General features: G+C 41.2%; 3 protein-coding genes across 3 annotated transcripts; 2 read left to right on the forward strand and 1 right to left on the reverse strand.

Moving 5' to 3' along the window:
• Positions 1-487: 487 nt before the first annotated feature.
• Positions 488-1,297, reverse strand: LOC121054976 (putative lipid-transfer protein DIR1). Its single transcript, XM_040526263.1, has one exon. It carries the CDS (start codon positions 1,181-1,183, stop codon positions 851-853), a length of 333 nt encoding a protein of 110 aa, XP_040382197.1. The 5' UTR covers positions 1,184-1,297; the 3' UTR covers positions 488-850.
• Positions 1,298-7,391: 6,094 nt separating this feature from the next.
• LOC121054921 lies at positions 7,392-11,671 on the forward strand. The gene is made up of 9 exons (XM_040525897.1): positions 7,392-7,455; positions 7,880-8,027; positions 8,116-8,311; positions 9,674-10,039; positions 10,119-10,232; positions 10,318-10,656; positions 10,756-10,863; positions 10,996-11,097; positions 11,235-11,671. Exons 1-9 carry the CDS (start codon positions 7,392-7,394, stop codon positions 11,379-11,381), a joined length of 1,584 nt encoding a protein of 527 aa, XP_040381831.1. The 3' UTR covers positions 11,382-11,671.
• Positions 11,672-19,121: 7,450 nt separating this feature from the next.
• Positions 19,122-19,782, forward strand: LOC102709666 (putative lipid-transfer protein DIR1). The gene has a single exon (XM_006658417.3). The coding sequence runs from the start codon at positions 19,202-19,204 to the stop codon at positions 19,517-19,519; it is 318 nt and encodes a 105-aa protein (XP_006658480.1). The 5' UTR covers positions 19,122-19,201; the 3' UTR covers positions 19,520-19,782.
• Positions 19,783-20,980: the final 1,198 nt, after the last annotated feature.

Genomic DNA, 20,980 nt, shown 5'->3' on the forward strand with positions numbered 1-20,980 from the left:
TTGTGTCCCATTTATTTTCTAGGGATCGATAAATCCAACTTGACCGTTAGTTCTACGAGTCTCCTTCCAACACAACCAACGTATGGGGAAAGGATACAGTGTTAGATTTGTCCGCATAGTGATAGTACAATAGGGAGAAGGTTTCGATACTTATAAAGAATAGAACTTTAGCAAGCCTGTGTTCACCGCTCTAAGTCTAAATAGATCATATATGTCATCAAACACTACAACGAAGTAAGCCAGTAACGAGAGGAAGGGTTCTGGACCATTGTGGCCGACTATGGATGTATCTTTCTTTTTTCTTGTTGAGTTCGTGGTCTCCATATAGTACACATACAATTGTCTGGGAGTTAGGTCCCATCTTTGTAAGCACATTGTCTGCCACCAATGGTACTAAATTATTTCCCATCTTTGGATGTAGCTAAGCAGGATGTGCATTGTTAGATCCAACAATCAAACAACGATGTAGGACTATGAGGTGCCGGTACTTCGAGATATTTTTTGTTGGCCTAGAGCAAATCTCGATAAATTTAGACTTGAACAAAAAGCACATAAATACATAGATGTTTATTCATATCCTCTTGCTGCTTTACAACATCCTAGCATATATATTGTTTGGTATATATATGTTTTTAGATATAACATAACTGATATTGATACAAAAGTACGTTAAAGATACCAAATTTAACGCTGGAAATATGGCATCACCCCAATATTTTTTTCAACTATAGTATAATTGTTGGTGATAGGATTATATATTGGAAGCCAGCGTTAGCGGTCAGGAGCCAGGAGCCTAGCTTGTAGCACCACCGGTTTTCCTGAATCGCCGACGTCACGACTGGTCGATAGATCAGCAGCGCGCCGGCAAGGTGAGGCCGCACTTGCCCGGCAGCGTCATGGCGCGGTTGAGGTCGACGCCGTACAACCTCATCCACCCGCGGGCGGCGGCGGAGCCCTTGTACCGGCACAGGCACGGCAGGTCGGCCGAGGCCAGCGCGGCGCAGCACTGCGACGACGGCGTGTCCGTCGGGTTGCGCACCGCGGCCGCCGGCTTGCACGCCTCCAGCCCCGCGTCGGACAGGTTGCAGACGCCGTGCGCGAGCCCCGCCGACGCGGCGAGGATCACCGCCACGGCGAGCACCGCCGCCGCCGTCGTCGTCGTTGCTGCGTGTGCCTTGGCCATATGGATATCGGCACTATGCTAGCTGATGGGGTTAATTTATTTGACGAGTTGTTGTTATTTTGTGTGGCTTAATTGTGTAGTGTTTGGTGATCAAGATGCATGGATTATTTATAGCGAACAAGTTACTCTTGGCGCGGTTGAAATTGAGCAGCTTTGGTTTTAATTCTGAGATATTTTGCTGTAGCCACTGAGTTAGTGCGTTCCGGTAGTAATGCATACTTCCATGTTTTGTCAAAAGTAAACAGCTGAAAGCGATGGAAGTAGCAGGGAACCAACGGCGCGACTACGACTCGTCGACTTGGTCTCTCTCTGTGCAACTTGAGCTTATGATGAGCTACAAATTTGTTTTGTTTAATTTTTGGTTTCGTTCAAATCATTCTATCTTAATCGGATAAATAACAAGGTTTTCTTTCTGAAAAGACAATATATATATATATATATATATATGATTATATATATCTATCATCCTTTTGTATTCATCAAATGTTTGAAAATTTTAATTCCATCAATCAAATTCAGTCACTGCCGTTGGATGATAATCTAAAGCCGTGCACGCAAGTCAAAAGCACTGTACACGCCTTTCCCTCTCAGCCCCTTATGTATTGGGCGCACCTTATGTATTGGGCGCACGTTTGATAGAAGAACAAAAAATCAAATGTTTGATCGATAATAAAAGTGAATAATAAATTAATATCAAAATAATTTTATTCAACTTCAGACCATTTAAATGTATCATATCTTGATATCACCGGAGCATGAAAACTGATGTGTTCGACTCATATGAGCTGCTTAGCAATCAACAACGTACATACCGATATTATTGTTCCTGTAATTTAACATGCAGTGTCCCACAAATTCCTCTAAAAAGATCCAAAGTACACCTTAGTCATGGAGGTAGAAATTAGTGATATAGAATCGCCAACACTGGGCTTCCAATGGAACCGGTCATTTCTGACAGGACTAAACCCATATTTGTGACGAGCGACGGCTTAATCAATGATAAGCACTACTAAAAATCCCCAGTTCCCCAGGGTTAAAATTCTTTTCCTAGTAGTGAATTAATAGTCCAAGGGATAGTTAATTCCACGGGAAATAAAAATATTCTTTAGAGTTTCATCCAATTTCTTGGAAACTATTTCACATAACCTAAACAAGTTAATGCCAGCATGGAAAGTGTGAAAAAGGGTGGCAACGTTAAATTGTTTCTCTAGGAAACAAACCATTCTGAGACAGACCAAGGGGAATACTTTGTTTCCTCCAATTTTTTTGTTGGGGCTAAAATTTTCACCCTTTCCCTCCCATCCCCAATTTTTTCTTAGTACTCCTGCAGTCCTGCTCTCTCCTCAACCCATTTCTCTCCTCCTTTTGCCTCCTCAAGTTTGGTCTCCACTCTAGTGCATCACCACAGAACCATCAACTCCGGCCAAGCTTCTCCACTGAGATGATTCCAGCCGACCTCCTCCCTTGCTGGCATCACTCCTCTTCCTCAGCCCCATGAAGTCTCACGATTCCCCCTCATCTCCTCCCCCAATTCATCTCTTGAACCCTAATTTCGTCATCCCATCTAGCTGCACCAAATTTGTGAGAGTTTGTCTCAGATCGTGAGGTGTTCACCCCTTTCTTGATTACCCTTGGTTGGCTGCAGTGGGAGCCACTGATTTCGACCACAACTTTGGTCAGTATGTATGTAATTTCTCATATCCTCTTCTCTCCTCTCTTGAATGTGTGATTACTTCTGCTTGTATGAAAAAATCCATATTGGTGGATCCCTGAGTTGCCTAGGAATTATTGTCTAGTGAGCTATTTTTTCGTGTGGGTGGGGGGAGGGGATTTTGTTTAGGGTCAATGGGTAGTATACTTTGTAAATCTTAAGGTTTTCTTTAATTTTTTTAGGTTTGTTTATTCTAGTGCTATTTCACAACAGGATGTTTATACCTGAGTTCATCCATTAGTATTTCGATTTTACTTGTTTCATAGTGCTAATTGTTACCACTAAATAAATTTAGTGTCTATAGATGAAAAAGCTCCTTCTGTTCCATAACTCTTTATACGGTGCACTAATTTTTTTTGTGCTAACTATTGCTGTTTTGTAGAAAAAGAAAGTGAAGCAGTCCCTTGATCCATCCTTGGAATGAAAACACTCCTAGCCAGCTTGAACAATATACAATGGTGAAGTTCCATATATATCCAGTAAAGTTGAAAGGTCAACATCTTCTCTGCAGCAACAGCCTTAGCTAAGTAAGTTCGCATGCAAACCAATTTTTTTTACGCTGTATCTTTGATTTTTCATATGGCATATGCTTTCTGGAAGGGTTTTGGTGGGGTAGGTAAACAAGATTATTTAGAGATGACTGAGTAAATTATATTAGAATAACAGTATGCCCATAGACTAACTATAGGGAACATTTCATTAAAAATCTGTTTTACATGGCATATTTGTAGGCAAGCATGTCGATAGAAGAACGTAGTTGGATGTACAATGGGTGGAATAATAATGGATGTCATTCCCATGAATAGGTACACAACACAAATGCTTTCTTGGATCATGCTTTTCAAGGTATACCGAGTTCTGATAAATATGGAGTTGTTTGCCCTTGTTCAACTTGTCACGATAGAATTAGACGGAGGAAGAATGTAATGAGCATGCATCTCTGTCAGAGAGGATTTATGCCCGGGTATAATAGATGGACTGAACATAGAGAGCAGCCCATTAGTTTACCTACACCAGAACAGACTTTTAACACTAGTTTTTCATTAGATGACATGTTGGGTGACATAGGGGATGCAATGCATACAGAAGATGAGCCAACTGAAGATGCTAAGGCATTTTATGCTATGTTGGATGCATCAAAAGAACCACTCCACAGTTCCACTCAAGTCTCACGTTTAACAGCCGTCACACGTTTAATGGGTGTTAAATCACAATATAGTCTCTCTGCAGAGTGCATAGACAATTTGCTTAAGCTATTTGGTAATATACTACCAGAGGGTCACAAGATGCCACCCAACTTGTATGAGTGTAAGTGCCTTCTAAGTGGATTAAAAATGCCATATGTTAAAATAGATGTGTGTATAAATAATTGCATGATATACTACAAAGAGGATGATCAAAAAGAAAAATGTGATGTCTGTAATGAAAATCGCTATGTATCTAAAGTGGAAACACCAGGGAGAAAAAGAAAACTAGTACCACGTAAAGTAACGCGTTACCTCCCATTTATACCAAGGTTGCAAAGGATGTATATGGAACCAAGAACTGCAAAGCATATGCGGTGGCATAAGGAGGGTATCCGTTCTAATCCAGAACAAATGGTGCACCCATCCGATGCCCAAGCATGGAAACACTTTGATATGTGCTTCCCAACTTTTGCAGCAGATGCAAGGAATGTCTATGTTGCATTAGCTACTGATGGTTTCATCCCTTTTAACTTTGGGGCACAATATTCTGGCTGGCCAGTGTTTGTGATACCTCTAAACTTACCTCCAGCTCTTTGTATGAAGGACGAAAATATATTTCTTACCCTTATTATTCCTGGACCAAATCATCCTGGTAAGAACATGAATGTGTTTTTGCGTCCTCTAGTGGATGAGTTTAAGCAAGCATAGCAAGGAGTACAAACCTATGATAGTAATTTGAAGCAAAATTTCAATATGAGAGTGGCCTACCAATATTCAATTCATGATCTTACTGCACTAGGCACGTTCTTTGGGTGGTCCACCCATGATGGACTAGCTTGTCCAAAATGTATGGCAAATATTAGTACTACTTGGTTACCTATTGGACATAAGTACAGTTGGTTTGATTGCCATAGAAGATTTTTACCCGCTGACCACATATTCAGAAATCAAATAAATGCATTTATGAAAGGGACAGTAGTGCATGACATGTAGGGCTAGATAACGAGCCAGCTCGGTCCAGCTCGTTAAGATGACGAGCTGGCTCGGCTCGGCTCGTTATCGTAACGAGCTAAAAACCCAGCTCGGCTCGACTCGTTATAAAGCTCGAGCTGGCTCGTTAGGCTCGTGAGCCATGCATAAAAAGTTAACCTAAACAATTTTTCAATATATTATACAAGCAAATTTTCATTTCAAACATGCAAATCATATGAAATTGTATTTAAATATTAAAGTTTGAACCAACAAATCACATGGTGAACCTATGAAGTATCGAACATATGCATTCCAGGATGAAATCAATGAACGCCGGTGAATCTTGTGTCTTTGGTCTAGCTCGTTAGGCTCGCGAGTAGCTCATGAGGCAGCTCGAGCTGGCTCGTTATCTCTAACGAGCTAAAATGCTAGCTCGACTCGCTAGAAAAATGAAATGAGCGAGTCGAGCCAAGCCGAGTTTGTCACGAGTCGAGCAAGCTAACGAGTCACGAGCTTTTTGTCCACCCCTAATGACATGCCTCCACCTCATTTAACAGGACTACAGGTCCAGCAATACATGAATAATGTTAAAGCTAATTCTTTTGAGGATTATGGCATAACACATAATTGGACCCACATACCAATTTGGTGGGAGTTGCCATATTTTCCAGAGATATTGGTTCGACATTATATTGATGTAATGCACAATGAAAAAAATGTAGCTGGAGCTATTTTTAACACATGTCTTGACATTACTGACAAAACAAAAGATAATGTGAAGGCTCGTCTTGACCAAGCTATGATATGTAATAGACCCCATCTGAATCTTGTAGAAAAGCCAAATAATAGGTGGGAGAAGCCAAGGGCATCTTTCTGCTTGTCAAGAGCCCAAAAAAAGGAAGTTATGAAGTGGTTTGGTGAGATCAAATTTCCATATGGATATGCAGCAAACATAAGGCGAGGTGTTAATATGGAACAACTCAAGATACATGGGCTACAGAGCCATGACTATCACATATTCATGGAGAGATTGCTTCCTGTTATGATTCGAGGATTTGTTGATAAAGATGTGTGGGAGGTATTAGCTGAGCTAAGTTATTTCTATAGAAGGTTATGTGCAAAACAGATCGATCCTGCTCCAATGCTTCAACTAGAAGCTAGTATACCCATTATAATATGTAAGTTGGAGAAAATCTTCCCTCCTGGGTTTTTCAATTCAATGGAACACTTAATGGTCCACCTTCCATATCAAGCTATGGTGGGAGGGCCTGTAAAATATCATTGGATGTACCTAGTTGAGAGGTATATATTTAAAATTTATTATGCTATAGATAGCAGTAATATTATATTTAAATTAACCATTCCATATTAACCTTCATGCAGTTTCATAAAAACACTTAAAAGAAAAGTTGGCAACAAGGCACGTGTTGACGGTTCAATAGCTGAGTCCTATCTTGTGGAAGAAATTTCACATTTTACATTGTTGTACTTGCCTGAACTAATAGCTAGTTCGCGCAACCGTCCTCAACGTCATGCCCAAAATGGTGTTGCTTGTGGAAGTAGCTTGAGCTTGTTCCAAATGAGAGGATGGAAGTTTGGTCGAGGGATGTCTAGGACTTTAACTAATGAAGAATACAAGACAGCGATGATTTATATATTCACAAATATGACTGAGATGGATAGTTTAATCGAGTAAGTCGTCCACCCGTATGGAATCATTATAGCTTAATTTACACATATATTTAATTTTATTATTTATGAAACTATAGAAAATTTGAATCTGAACAATGGAGGCGTGCAAGACGACCAAATCAAAAGGAGCTGCACAATCTAAGGAGAAATGGAGCTAGTAGTGGAAAACCTAACCTGTTGGACTGGTTTAGAAAATTGGTGCTTTGAGGGTCAAATCATATGATATTTATTAAGTAAATGGGTACAGATTTCGATCTGAAAAATATGAAAAGTCCAAAGGAAATCTAACTACAATAAATACAGGGGTGCTCGCTGCTGGGACTAATGATGCAAATAACCAAGAACTTGAGTACTATGGTATTATCAAAGATATAATTGAGTTACGTTTGATGGTGATAGTGAATTTACACTTGTTTTCTTTGACTGTCATTGGTTTCACCCTACCAATGGAGTGCGTCATTTAGAAAATTTTGGATTAGTTGAAGTTGCACATGCTTCATGTAATCCAGCAAATGAGCCTTTTGTACTTGCAAGCCAAGTGACGCAGGTGTATTATATTCCATATGCATGTAAAGATGATAGAACTCTTAATGCATGGTGGGTAGCTTACAAGGTTAGGCCACGAGGGAGCTTATTTGTCCCCACAATGGATGATTACAACGCTGAAGATGACCCATGTACAGATGTCTACCAGGAAGATGGTCTACAAGGTGAATTTATTTGTAGACCTTGGACTTGGCCTGGATAATGTGACAATTATTAATGACTTAGATGAGGTTTGTGATCCACGTGAGCTATCAGTACTAAACAGAGGAGAAAGTAGATCTGCACCTAGAGGAGACAATGGCTCTGATATACCTACAGAGGACAGTGAATCTGAATCTGATACAGATCAATGTCCACAAATCAGCATTGAGCACTATGAAGAGGATATTCATGATTTCTAATGTTGGTATATATGCATACATACATAGATACGTACATACATAGGTACTTGGAGTATAATCAATTCAGTTCTGTGTTTGCATGGTTTTTATATTTTTGTTTTATCTGAAAATATTTATGCAAGTTACTTATATATACGCTGTCAAAATCACAGGATGGCACTTGGACCTCCAAGGCGCAGCACATGAACTTCGAACAGTACTGCAGTTACAAGTGAGAATAATGATGTTGATCCAGTTGGAACTGAGGAAGAGATTCACTTGCGTGGTAGTTCGCAGCTTCCACCTGCAATTCCAAATGAGCAAGATCGTCCATTGATTGAACCTTCTGGGAAGACGTGAGTGTTTAAACAATCTTGTGATTATTCTTGATAGATGTCATCATGAGGTTTGATCTATCTGTAACAATTTCCTTTGCTTGTGAAGGCACTGGGTTGAAGTCCCAACAGTAGGCAAGGATAGAACACCAGCAAGTGTTTTAACATGTCTTCTAAAGGATAATCATCCCGGTATAGTTGACTATAGAGGCAAATCAGTGGCGGCATCAAGATGGGTTCACTACAAAGCGGCAAAGGACACAAGTGGATGGTCGGCGGGTGATGAAGTTGAAGCAGGTTTATGGGTAATTCTCTGCAGCATGCTAGGCTACTTATCATTTAATTCTTGAAACTTTATAGTAGTAGTGCCTCAATTTAACACTAAATGCAACTGAATCAGAGATTAACATTCTAAAATTTGAATCAGAGATTAGTTTCTATTACCTTTCTAAAATTTAAGTAGAAACCAATTTCTCTTGAATTCAATATAAATGTAAAGCTATTTATATGTTGTACTTACTGTAAGATCAAGGAGCGATCTACATGTTTTTGTGATGAACAAATTGATGGTTTACGAGTTAAATGTTTTTGTTATTTTTGACCGGGCGGTCAGACCGCACGTATATGGGCGGTCAGACCGTAGGTATCTGGGCGGTCAGACCGGCAGGTTAGCCCCGAAAGTTTCAGCTTTTGGTTTTCTTTTCGGTTTCGGATTTGTTCTTCGTGAGTTCGACTTCTAGTTGGTTTCTATACGTATGGGTACTGTTGTTTTACTAATCATGACTTAAGTTGGAGATAGCTTGGTCTTGGAGTATGGTTTCTTTGTTTGATTCATGTGTAGGTGACTTGATGCCTCGGGAGAGTGTTGCCGGTGATAGATCGGGAGTCAACTTGGAGATAAGTTGACGTCTGGCGGTCGAGATATCATGCGGGATACTTAGGCTAGAGTTCAATGCACGTGGTGGTGAAGATTCCATGTGGCATACGATGGAGATATTGTGTGCGTATGGGATTTGGAAGTTGAGTTTGGATAGAGTCCGGATTTGAGAAGATTTGTTGTATTAGAGACAGAGATATGGTTAGTTACGGATAAGGATTGGTTTCCAACGAGATTGCTAGATACGTGGGCCTTGCATACCCACGTTGAGGTTATAAATAGGTACCGAGGGGTATGCCCCCGGAGAGTTTTTTGTGCCGTTTGAGAGAAAAGTTAGGGTTTCGACTCTATTTTGATTCTAGATCGAAAGTTTTGGTTAGGAGTGTTTTCTATGCACTTTGTAAACACTGGTTGATCAATAAAAGTCGAGAGATTCAATCTACATCTTGAAGCTTTATCGATCGGCGTTTTTCCAGGATTCCGACGGTCTAACCGCAGGTAGGTTGGCGGTCTGACCGGCCATACAACGTCAGTCTGATCAAGGTTATGCGAGCGGTCTGATCGGCCATATAACGTCGGTCTAACCGGTGGCATAAACGCAGTGCGACCGGAGGCTTCGGTAAGGCTTTTGTGATGGTAATCTTTTGTTTTCGCAAAAAGATTTGGTTTTTTGATCTAGCTACCATTCACCCCCCTCTGGTAGTTCTTTTACTCTGTTGCGATCCTACACTTACCACTGACATGTTCAAGTACTCATGTAATGAAGACATCATATTTTATATTTATGCAGCTGAGGTTTAGATATAAACCCGAGGATGCAGAAAAGATAAGTAAGCATGTTCGGCAGTGCTGCGGAGAACTCTTATCAAGTATAAATTATTATGCCCGAATTCAGGCCTTATTGGATCACTGCCGAAATGTTGAAAAAGTAAATATATGTGACAAGGTGGCTGGAAGAAGGTATTTGACCAGGGAGCAGTATGTAGCACAAAAGCCTAAATGGTGTGATGAGGATGCTTGGAAATTCTTTGCTGATAAATGGAGCAATCCAGAATGGGTGAAAAAATCAGAGACGAACCGTGCTAATCGCTACACCCCTGGATATAAACCACATAGAGGAGGATCTAATTCTATTGCAACAGTCTGCCAAAAGCTAGTGAGTTCTTAAGCTTATCTTCTTTCCATATTATTGTCTTTATTTTGTATGTTTTCAGTTAGATTTCTTTCTAATGTAGTCCAAGAAAGAAGGCCGAGAAGTATCTGCAATTGAGGCATGGGTATATACACATAGAGGGTCGAATACTCTAGATCCCAATTCCCTAATTACGGCAGAAACCACTGCATGCTTGGTAAATCCATTTTTAGCTTAAATTGCACCAAAAAATGTAATGTGGATATTGCAATGTTACTCGTATTTCTTGCTTTATTGAACAGGAGAGATATAAAAGGAAGGCTATTGAGTTAAATGGAGAGAGTTTTGATTGGTTGAATTCTCCTGTGGATGTAAGAGCCCTTTATGACTGCTCATGTGGTAGGCCACATGGTAAATGGGCTACATTCAATGGGATTATTAACGATAGAGAGGCTCTCAGGGATATTAAAAGAAATCGTGCATCTAACACTGCTGCTAAGCGTCAACGCCAAGAAGAGGAGGAACGTGAAAAGCAAAGGTTGATTGAGGATGCTCGGCGAGCTAAGGAATATTCACAGAACATGTTAGAGTGGGGCAGAAGTGTGCATCACTGCAATACCATCAACCATAAATTCATGGAGGTGCATATTTTATCATATAGCAAGTCAACCAGTGAATGTCTATCCACTTTCAATAAAATCAATATATTCAATGTTGTGTGTTGTGCCTTTTAATTGTAGGATGTGGCTGCTCATACTGGAATGGCGTGGACTGCAGTTCCTCCTCCACCACCACCCCCGCCTCCACCTCCAACATATGGAGCTTCATCTTCTCTATCTTGTGAGAATGTATGTCACTGATCTGTTTGTGTCCATGTTCTTTTAAAAAATATTGATTTTATAGGAACTTTTAGTCTATTGAGCTTAGTCCTATTATTACATAAGTACACATAAATTCAATATTGTGCCTTTTGATTGTAGAATGTGGTTGCCCCAACTGGAATGGTATGTGCTGCAGTTCCACCTCCACCACCACCACTTCCTCTAACATATGGAGCCTCATCCTCTCCATCTCATAAGAATGTATGCCACTAATATGTTTGTGTCCATGTACTGTTTCTAGAGCATTTCATAGTTTATTCAGCTTACTCATGTTATTACATTAGTTTTTATATATACTAGGTTTAATTTAACATCAGTTTACTTTCTTCTATTTTTAGGCTTCTTTGAATAGACCAGTTAATGGAGAGAATCCTGATGATACACTAGCTAGGATTGCTCAAGAAATGTTTCGTGGCTATGTCAATGCATCCGAGAGTGGTGCTGGGAATCACTCCCCTCCTGATGATGATCTGGGTCCTTTTTAATGCCAAAAATGATAGAAGTGCTATTTTGTGACTAATGTTCCTAAGTCATATTAGCTAGGGAATGGAGCTTGATTTATGGCTGGATAGTTTTTGCTATATTTTACTAGCAGTGATGGATGAACATCACTTTAAGGTTGGATAGCTTTTGTGGAATTTTGTTGTCAGAAGCAAATTCTAGGAACATTTGAACTATGTAACTATGGGGTGGATGCATAATTACTTATCGCTCCATTCAGTAAGAAAAATGAGCAATCTTAATTATATATGTTTGAGTTTATTCTGGTTAATATAACTAACTAGTATGGCTAAATGATATGGAATGGAATATTTGTGTATAAATAATGGAGAAAAAATAAATCAAGAAATGCAATTTTAATTCAAAATATTTATCCCATTTTTATTGAAAATTGTAGGGTGGTGTCAGTTAATTTCCCTAGAGAAGTGAATTGTATGTAACCTAGGGATACTAGCTTTACATGTAGGATGGCCATGCCATGTGTACAATGTTCCCTACCATCTCAATTCCTAGGGAACTTTCGTATCCCTAGGATTTTACAAGAGAAAACGTCAGGCACTTTCTATTTCCCCACAATGTTTTCCTATGGAATTGTTCCCTATGAATCTCTCTAGGGGAACAGGCTCCCTATGGTTTAATGTCTTTTTCCTAGTATAATTCTTCCTAAGAAACCTGGGGATTTCTAGTAGTGAAGGAACACTCATCGGTGATAGGCTAAAGGCCATCATAGATGAGCCTCAACTTTGAACAGCTGAAAGAAAAACCTATCACCGATGTTGTTCAGTCCGTCAGATTGGCTCAGTTGTGACAGACTCAAATCATGGCCCCCAATAAATGGTGAAACACGATAAAAAATAATTCTAGTAAAACTCATATGTGAAGGGCTTGTCACAAATGAGTAATCTATAACTGGCCTTGAGTTACATGACAGACACTTTTTACGGCCCTTCATCGATTAGGAAATAGAAAAAAAAGTGAATTACTGGTACAGTTAGGATGTTTTTTTACCAATGCATAGTGGGGGAAGCCCCCACGGTATAATTTTATTAAATGAATGAACAAATACAAAGGACTAGAACATATTAAAACACTCTACGGCGGAGAGAAAAAAAACCACGGGAGACAAATCCATTAATAACGGTACGGGGTTACATGTACAAGGGTTGCTTGTATTTATAGGCATTGTATAGGACTAGTACTAGCATTGGACTAGGAGTAGGACTAAGACTAACAGTAGGATTAGAACGAGTACTAGTATTGGACTAGGACTAGTATATTTCAGTCATAATCTAACAAACCTTCCATTGAATCAAAATCCCTAAATATGAGCTAAAAAGAAATGTCTCCAAAACCCTAAAGGGTAAGTAAGCACCATGAGCACCTACTAGGTCTAGGCAATGCTTGAACTTAGTATTGGAAAGTGACTCCATGAGCATATCTGTAGGATTGTCTTTAGTGTGTATCTTCCCCACAATAACTTTTCCTTGGCATGAAAATTCAGCATGATCACAAGGCTGGTGCATTGTTTCTATCTCAGAAAAGTTACATTGAAAAGATACTTGAGAAATTTAATCTTGGTAATTGCAAACTTTTTTTGCATCTTTTGCTTCACACTTTAAATTATCTTTAAGTCAGTGTCTTGTTAATGAAGAAGACAAATACTACATGTCTCGTGTTACTTATGCTAGTGTGCGTTGGCAATCTTACATATTCTGATTTGCACTCGACCCAATTTTGCTCATGTTGTTAGTGTGGTTAGCAAATTCATATATAATCCTGGCAAACAACATTGGAATTTTGTGAAGTTGATTTTTCGTTATTTAAAAGGTACTTCTCATATTGACTTAATGTTTGATAAGAACAGAGAGATGACAAATGATGTTATTGGGTTTGTTGATTCTAATTATGCTAGAGGTCTTGATAAACGGTGGTCTATTTCTAGATATATCTTTTCTTTATTATTTGAAAGACTATATAAGGGAGAAACCTTGTCGTAATCGAGGAAGGCTCAACGTTATGGATCCCACACTGGTGTAGGGTATTAAGCTTCTTATTGCTTAAATCTATCAAAATCGTCGACTCTTTCCATGGCTCCACTTTGGGTGCGCAACTATAAAAAACAGTCATAGAGGGAGCAATCTTGAAGTTTTTGATCATGCAAACTTTTCTTGGTTGTATGCACTTTGCAAAGAAGAGGATGTGTGCACCAATCTTCATCTTTCTTTTTTTTTTTTGCGCGCCTGATTCTTATGGGAAGCTCCATGCCTCCATCCATGGAGTTTTTTTTCATCTGCTGACTTGGTGGTTCCATCTTCAGATCGATTTCTACCTCTTTTCTCTTTTCATTCATAGCTGCCAAGCCTACTGCTAGCTTCTCTTTTTCCTTTTTTTTTTCACTATGCTTTCTTATTTAGCTAGAACTAGATCTCTTTTTAATTTTCCTATGGTTTACGTTTTATGAAACAAGACCGTAGGTTCTGTTGGGCTTTTTTCTTAGTCAACAGGCTTGAAGACCATATATATTTGCTAACAAGCAGGGTTGGAGAAACGGAATAAGTTTATTTTAGGTCCCTTAACTTGACAGTGAGTAGGGTTGGCAAAGTCCCCGCCGGGGGTGGGGCCCTAGCGGGGACACGACCAGACGGGGACGAGGCTGGGTGGGACTTTTCGCCCAGCGGGGAGTCGGGGCTGGGGCCCCGGAATTTTCGCGGTCGGGGCGGGGGAGTATTTTTAACCCGCGAGGATCCTCGTGGGCCCCTGAAATTTAAAAAATTAAAAAAAACTCCTATTTGGGCCTAGCCGGCTAGCCCATTAGCTCACTCCATAGTCCATACATTATTCCAAACACTAGCCCCCACCCCACTCTCTCCCCTCCAACTCGCCCACTCTCACTCTCGGCCGCTGCCAGCCCGCCGACCCCCGCCGCCTGCCGTGCTGCTCGTCGGCCCTCAGCCTCCCGTCGCCTGTAACCGACCCCAACACCTCCGGATGCCGTCCAGCGACCGACACGCCACCACCTCGAGTCCTTGACGCGACCTCCCGACGACAGCCGCCTCCGGACGCCGCCGCCTTCGGCCGACGCCGCGACGCCGCCCGCCCGCATCCGGTCAAGGGCCGAAGCTGTGACGGCGCCTGCCCAGTGCTGCGACGCCGAGGACCAAGGGCCGACGCCGCAAGCCCGCGACGCTGCCTCCGGCCTCTAATCGACGCCGCCTGTGCCCAGTGCCCACAGACGCCACGTTGTCTTGACGCCGCCTCTGCCCGATCTATGAAAGTGAGACCTCTACTTTCGTTTTGTAGATCTGTGCATGCTCAGTGTGTTAGTTTCCCTCGGGCTTTAAAAACTTTAGTGATGTGCTCATCTTAATATTGTTGGATTACAAACATTGATGTTCATCTTTTGTAATTTGTATGCACTGCCAACTGATGTTCATCTTGTGCTGATTGCATTGATATCTAATATGTCTTCGGGGAATTCGGGGCACCGGCGGGGTCGGGGGCGGGGCCAATTTTTCCCCCGAATTGCATTTCGGGGCCAGGGCCAGGGCCAGGGACCCATTCCGGGGCTGGGGCCAGGGCCGGGGCCGTTCTAGCACTGCCCGGCCCCGCCCCGCCCCTTTGCCAACCCTAACAGTGAGTTTGATTTTCATCCCTGAGCAATAATACCAAATACAATAGGTCCTACAACTATTAAAACTAGTGCAAAATAAGTCCCAAGGTGTTTCGGACGGTGGTTTCAGCTGACATGTTGTCTATGTGGCTGTTTTGACTCGGTTCTCATCCTATGTGGCAGTGATATGCATCCTCTGCAACGATACCTTCCTTTCTATTGACTTTCAGTCTCCGGTGAATTCGCATGGACAGAGAATAGAGGGGATGAGGTGGAGGACGTGGGGACCACTGACATGTCAATCCCACAATTTTTAAATTTTATTATTTGACTGCCATGTTGGCTCATATTTTTTTCTTTTAATTGTTAAACTTTTCTTTATGTGCCACGTCAATACCATGTAAGTACAAGGATTGAGTCAAACCATGTAGGCGCCATGTGAACCGAAACCACCATCCAAACCGTCTTAGAACTTATTTGGTACTGGTTTTCACAGATAAGGGACTCGTTGTATCTGGTTTTTCGGTTGAAGCACGAAAATCAGATTGGTTAATGAAATAAGGGGCATCAAATGAATTTATTCCTTGGAAACACGCATCAGTTTATCTGTACTCGTTTTAAGTCAGCAAAACGGGCTTAGAGCCCACATCCACCAATAGGCTGGGCTAGATGTGAACAGTAGTTTCCACCAATTATTATTAGTATACTTAAAGGTTCGCATGCTGGGGAACCGCTGGGCTATGCCACGTCGGCCGATTTCGTCTTCCTGGAAACGGCGGCCGCGTTTGCTGTTCCCTTTTCGTCGGGGTGGGCGCTGGCTACTGCTGCATTTGCCGTTGCCTTTTCGTCGGTCTGGGCGCTGGCTCCCGCTTCGCTATCTTAGTACGGATAGTTTTCAAGTTCCGGAACTATTTTTGAATTTGGATTGCTTCGGTTCGGATTTTTTATCGGATGCAAATTTGGATACAATAGCATTTTTATCCGACGGATAGCAGAAACGATCGAAAACTATCCGGGACTTTTGCCGGATATCCGCAGCACATATGCCAGCCCACAGACCAAAATTCATTAAAGCCTGATATGGGTTAACCCTAGAAGCCCAATAGCCCATTACCACATTACGTATGTGCTGTACTATGCCACTACGGTCTACGGTCGAGAGGGGCAGAGAGGGCGAGACCGTGAGGGCCGACGGCCGAAGGGCAAAGGGCGAGAGACCGAGAGCGGAGAGGGGCAGAGGGCATGCCGCGCTGCCCCTTCCCTTGCCGGTGGCACGCCATGCCGCCGCCCCTGCCCCTGCCAGCTGCCGCTGTCGCCCGTCCCAGGACCCCAGCCGTCATCGACGTCCTCGTTGCCCCTGCCCCTGCCACGCCTGTCACTGACCCGCCCCTGCCACCATCGCTTGTCGCCGACCCACCCTTGCTGCTGCCCGTTGACGTCGACTCGCCCTGCCACTGTTGACCGTCGCTAGTTGGGTGGATCCCCTTCTATGTGCATGTTTATACTTTGGTAATTATTCGTTACCGTATTCGTCCCGTTTCGTATCCGCTCCGTATCTGTATTCGACAATATTCATTCCGTTTTCGTATCCGGAGTTTCCGATTCCAATTCCGGAAAAAATATGAAAAACGAATATGGTAGAGCTAGTTTCCATCTGTATCCGATCCGTTTTCATCCCTACTCTCTCTTGCGCATGGTGCTGTACCATGCTCTTTCCGTCTGGTTAGTACTCAAAATGGACCTCAAAGTAAAGGTGGCAACGGGGACCCATTACCCGATACCCGACGGGTATTTACCCCATTAGGATGGCTAAATGGTTAGATTTTGTACCCACGGATATCTTAGTGAGAAATTTTTATACCCGATGGGTAATTAGGTTTGGGTATGAGTAGGTGGTATCCATACCCATCACCCAATGGGTACCCACTAAAAATAAATAAAAATAAATTATATCATTTACCCATAAAAATTCAGCCCAACATAAAAAAACACAGCGTAGTCCACTAAAAAACCCTAGTTGCCAGCCCCTCTCCTCTCCACACCTGACCGAGACATGAACAACTTTATTAATTTCTAATTATGCCTAAACTATTAGACAGCTACTTTTGTGGTACTCATTGTTTATTGCTAAATTATAGCACAAGACTATAATTGATATTGATCTTGTATTGTTATTTTATTATATTGTGGGTAATAATTAGGTGTGGATTATCCATGGATAACAAATACCCACGTAGATATGAGTATGAGAAAAAATTATACCTATGAATATAAATGGGTAATTCAGTAGGTAAAATTTTATTTCGTGAAGCTAGTTATGAGGTCTTGATATCCAATGGGTATTCACCCATTGCCATTTGGCCTCAAAGTGCTCGATGGATGGCTGCACAGCGCATGCTGTGCGCAGAACAAGGGAATGTTGACACGTGCTACCGTGTGCACAGGAAATCGGTTGTAACAACAAATATTATTTTCGGCTATTTGTCACGTAGACAGTCCTTTTAACTTTACTAAAAATTAAAATTTTACAGTGGAAAACACGTTACATCTTACCCATACTTATTATTTTTATTTTGTTGAACATATCGATACACCTACCATTATAATATTACAGCGATGGTACTCGTTCATCGATCAAATATTCGTCCAAGGATCAAATATTGTGTAGTAAACGTGTGGGAGCTCAAAAAATTATCTGTTAAATTGAATCAATAAATATATATAGTACAACTAATTATTAAATGATATGATCTGTTATTGCAGATATTTGATTGATATAGACTATTGTTCCTTTTTACACAGGATTACATGCCAGTTTTCTTTTCGGATTAAATAGAAGTGCTAGTTAAGCACATTTGTGCCAAACTTTTAGTGGTTCTCAAATATGTATCCCGATAAGGATTTCACGAACCAGCTGTGAGCCACAAACAATCATGATGGTAGCGGCTTCATAACATCTTGCACCACTACCGATGGATGGATGTCGGCAAAGTATTCTGGGGCACACCCGATTTGATTAACTCATAGAGCAAAGCCAATAATATAGTTAACAAGTTAGCTACAAGATTTTTTATAGTTTTCTCTTAGAGCATGGCTAATAATATAGTCAACAAGCTAGCTATAAGACTCCTTGTAATCTTCTTATAGCCCACTCATATAATGGTTAGTTCTTTATCTTTAATACATGACCCACATGTCTATCTCACATGTTGTCTTGGTTCTTGTGCCTGAGCTGGCTATAAGCTTATAGCCAGCTTCTCCTCTCTTTCCTCCCTTCTCTCTTCCACATCAGCATTTAGCTGGTTTATAGCCTGCTATTATACTTGCTCTTAGCCCACCCATATATTAGTTAGCTCTTCATCATTAATGCAGACCTACATGTTACTCTCACAGAGTTTCTTGGTTCCTGTGCTCAAGCTAGCTACAAGCTAACAGTCTGTTTACACTCTCTCGTCCCCTCTCTCCTCCACATAAACATATAGCCAGCTTATAGCCTACTATTATACTTGCTCTTATATTAATGGCCGATTAGCCAACTGATCCGTACGTATGGTCAATCTGAAGATATAGTGGATTTTCATCCATTTTAATATATGAACATATTTATATATCCTTTGTCTATTAAGATTGATACTCACAGGGAGTATTCTTTATTGTATAACGTTATGTATGTAGAATTCATCTTGAATTTCGAACTTTAATTTAGTTTTATAAACAAATTAGTTGTTCTCTTTAAGAACAATTATGGGCCCGCACAATATACCTCTATTTATGTGATTGCCCTTTTTTAATATATCCTACCATTAAAAATAGTAATACAAATGTTTACACGGTCGCTCACACAAAAATTATTTTTCATAAGAGCTTTTTTAGTGTATTTGAAAAGGTATTTAAGATACCATATTTTTATATGCGTGTATGTGTATGTTTGCGTCTGTTTAATTTGTTCTGTGATTACAGGCTAACCATATATCTTCACCGGCCGGCCTGTTGCAGATGTGTCAGAGCAAACAATTGGAAACCATCGACATATCAAGGACTGCTTTGCAAATAACCGGACACTATAAATAGGGCCCAAAACCAAAGCCTCTCACCTCACAAGCAAACCATAACCCAAAGTCGATCTCCCAAGCAAGCTACCAATCCGCCATAGATAGCTAGCTAGCTCGTGCAAGAAGAATCAAGCATCAAAACATGGCGGGAAAGGCACAGGCGCTGCAGCTGCTGGTCCTGCTGGCGATCTCCCTCGACTCCGCCGCGCGGGGCGCGCACGCCATCTGCAACATGTCGAACGGCGACTTCAGGCTGTGCCAGCCGGCGGCGGCCGTGGCCGACCCGACGGACAGCCCGTCGGCGGAGTGCTGCGCCGCGCTGGGGAACGCCGACCTCGCCTGCATCTGCCGCTACAGGGGCGTCGCCGGCTTCTGGATGAGGATCTACCACATCGACGCCGCCCGCGCCATGGCGCTGCCCGCCAAGTGCGGCCTCGCCATGCCCGCCAACTGCTCCTGATCTATCGAGTGATCAGCTCCGATGATCATCATTTCGCTACTAATTTCTGCAAGAAATGCTAGCTAATTAATTACGACGTAATACGGCTGAATAACGCTTGCTGCAAGAGCAAGTGTAAATGATATCATTGCTGCGTAATGTATCCATATGAACTCAGGCGTGCATATATATGTCTCAATTCGATCTTGTTTTGGTATACATATGTAAGTGTGTGCAAGTGTTGTTGGCAAGAAGCCATTTAATGATGTAATGTGTCCGATATATGAATGAAAAATGTAATTGGTATGCAAACTGTTATGAATATGAATGCTTCGGCCTTTTCGAACTTCTCTGTATAACCAAAATTTCATGCATGCAGAGATTTCAGGTATAAATTGGAAACTATACGTACGTTCGAGTATAAACTGTACATGCAAGCATAGGTATATAGAGTAATTATTTGGCACTGTCAACACTGTATAAATCCAAAGAGATCATGAAAGGAATATAGAAAAATGAGGGATTGCGCGGTTTGTGAGGGAGAGGTGGTTCAACGTTACCCGTTAATCTGTGAGGGGCAAGATAATGAAAAATTTATAATTGTTAGCAGTGGTGTAATTATAAAAGTATTTTAGTGACAATTATATTCTGTGTGAATACCTTTCATGTTAAAAAAAGTATCGAGAAATATTCTGGTGTCATCGATAGGATGCAGGAGTATGCGTGCGTCGGAGGGAGAGATCTAGAGGACCGTGCTAATTGCCGGAGAAAGGGGGCGGCGCTGGCTAACATACATGCTAATCGCTGATCCTAGTTGAGATTTAGACATGAAGATCTTCGTTTTGTTCCATACGGAAATCATCCATATAGATCATATAGATCAGTGTTTGGTTGGCATAGATTTATATTGGTACATAAATCTGTCGTCTTTGTAGATCGTAATTTTTTTTATACACAAATCATTTCTTATGAAGTGCGTTCCCTCAGCGTGTGGCTTTTTCTCAGTATGTGCAAATCTAAAAATGCTACATAAATCGTGCAGCACTTCGGAAAGATAATTGAAAATCACACAAATATGGTCACTACCACGTAAATAAGTACCAATCAGTACCTTTGATCTTCGTCTCACTTTTAGAGTACCGATGTGGTATCTTTCTCTATTTTTAGGACTTTATTGTCCTTAGGTACAATCATCATTTTACCATTGTATCTAAGTACCTCTAATATCTTTTATGTATTACATTTAACCATGGAGCGTCAGATCTTTACCATTTTCATAATGCAAACAAAAAAGACCTTAACAATTATTAGTTTATAATTAGAGGTATTTTACCGTGTTTGCATTTCACAAAGACAAAACATCTGATGACTCATGGCAAAAGTTACAATATGGAAGGTACATAGGTACTAAGGGTTAACAATAATTGCACCCAAGAGCATTTAGGTCGAGCAAATTGTAGAGGTACCACATCGATGGTGCGT

This window comes from Oryza brachyantha, chromosome 7, assembly GCF_000231095.2.
Source record: "Oryza brachyantha chromosome 7, ObraRS2, whole genome shotgun sequence".
NCBI lineage: Eukaryota > Viridiplantae > Streptophyta > Magnoliopsida > Poales > Poaceae > Oryza > Oryza brachyantha.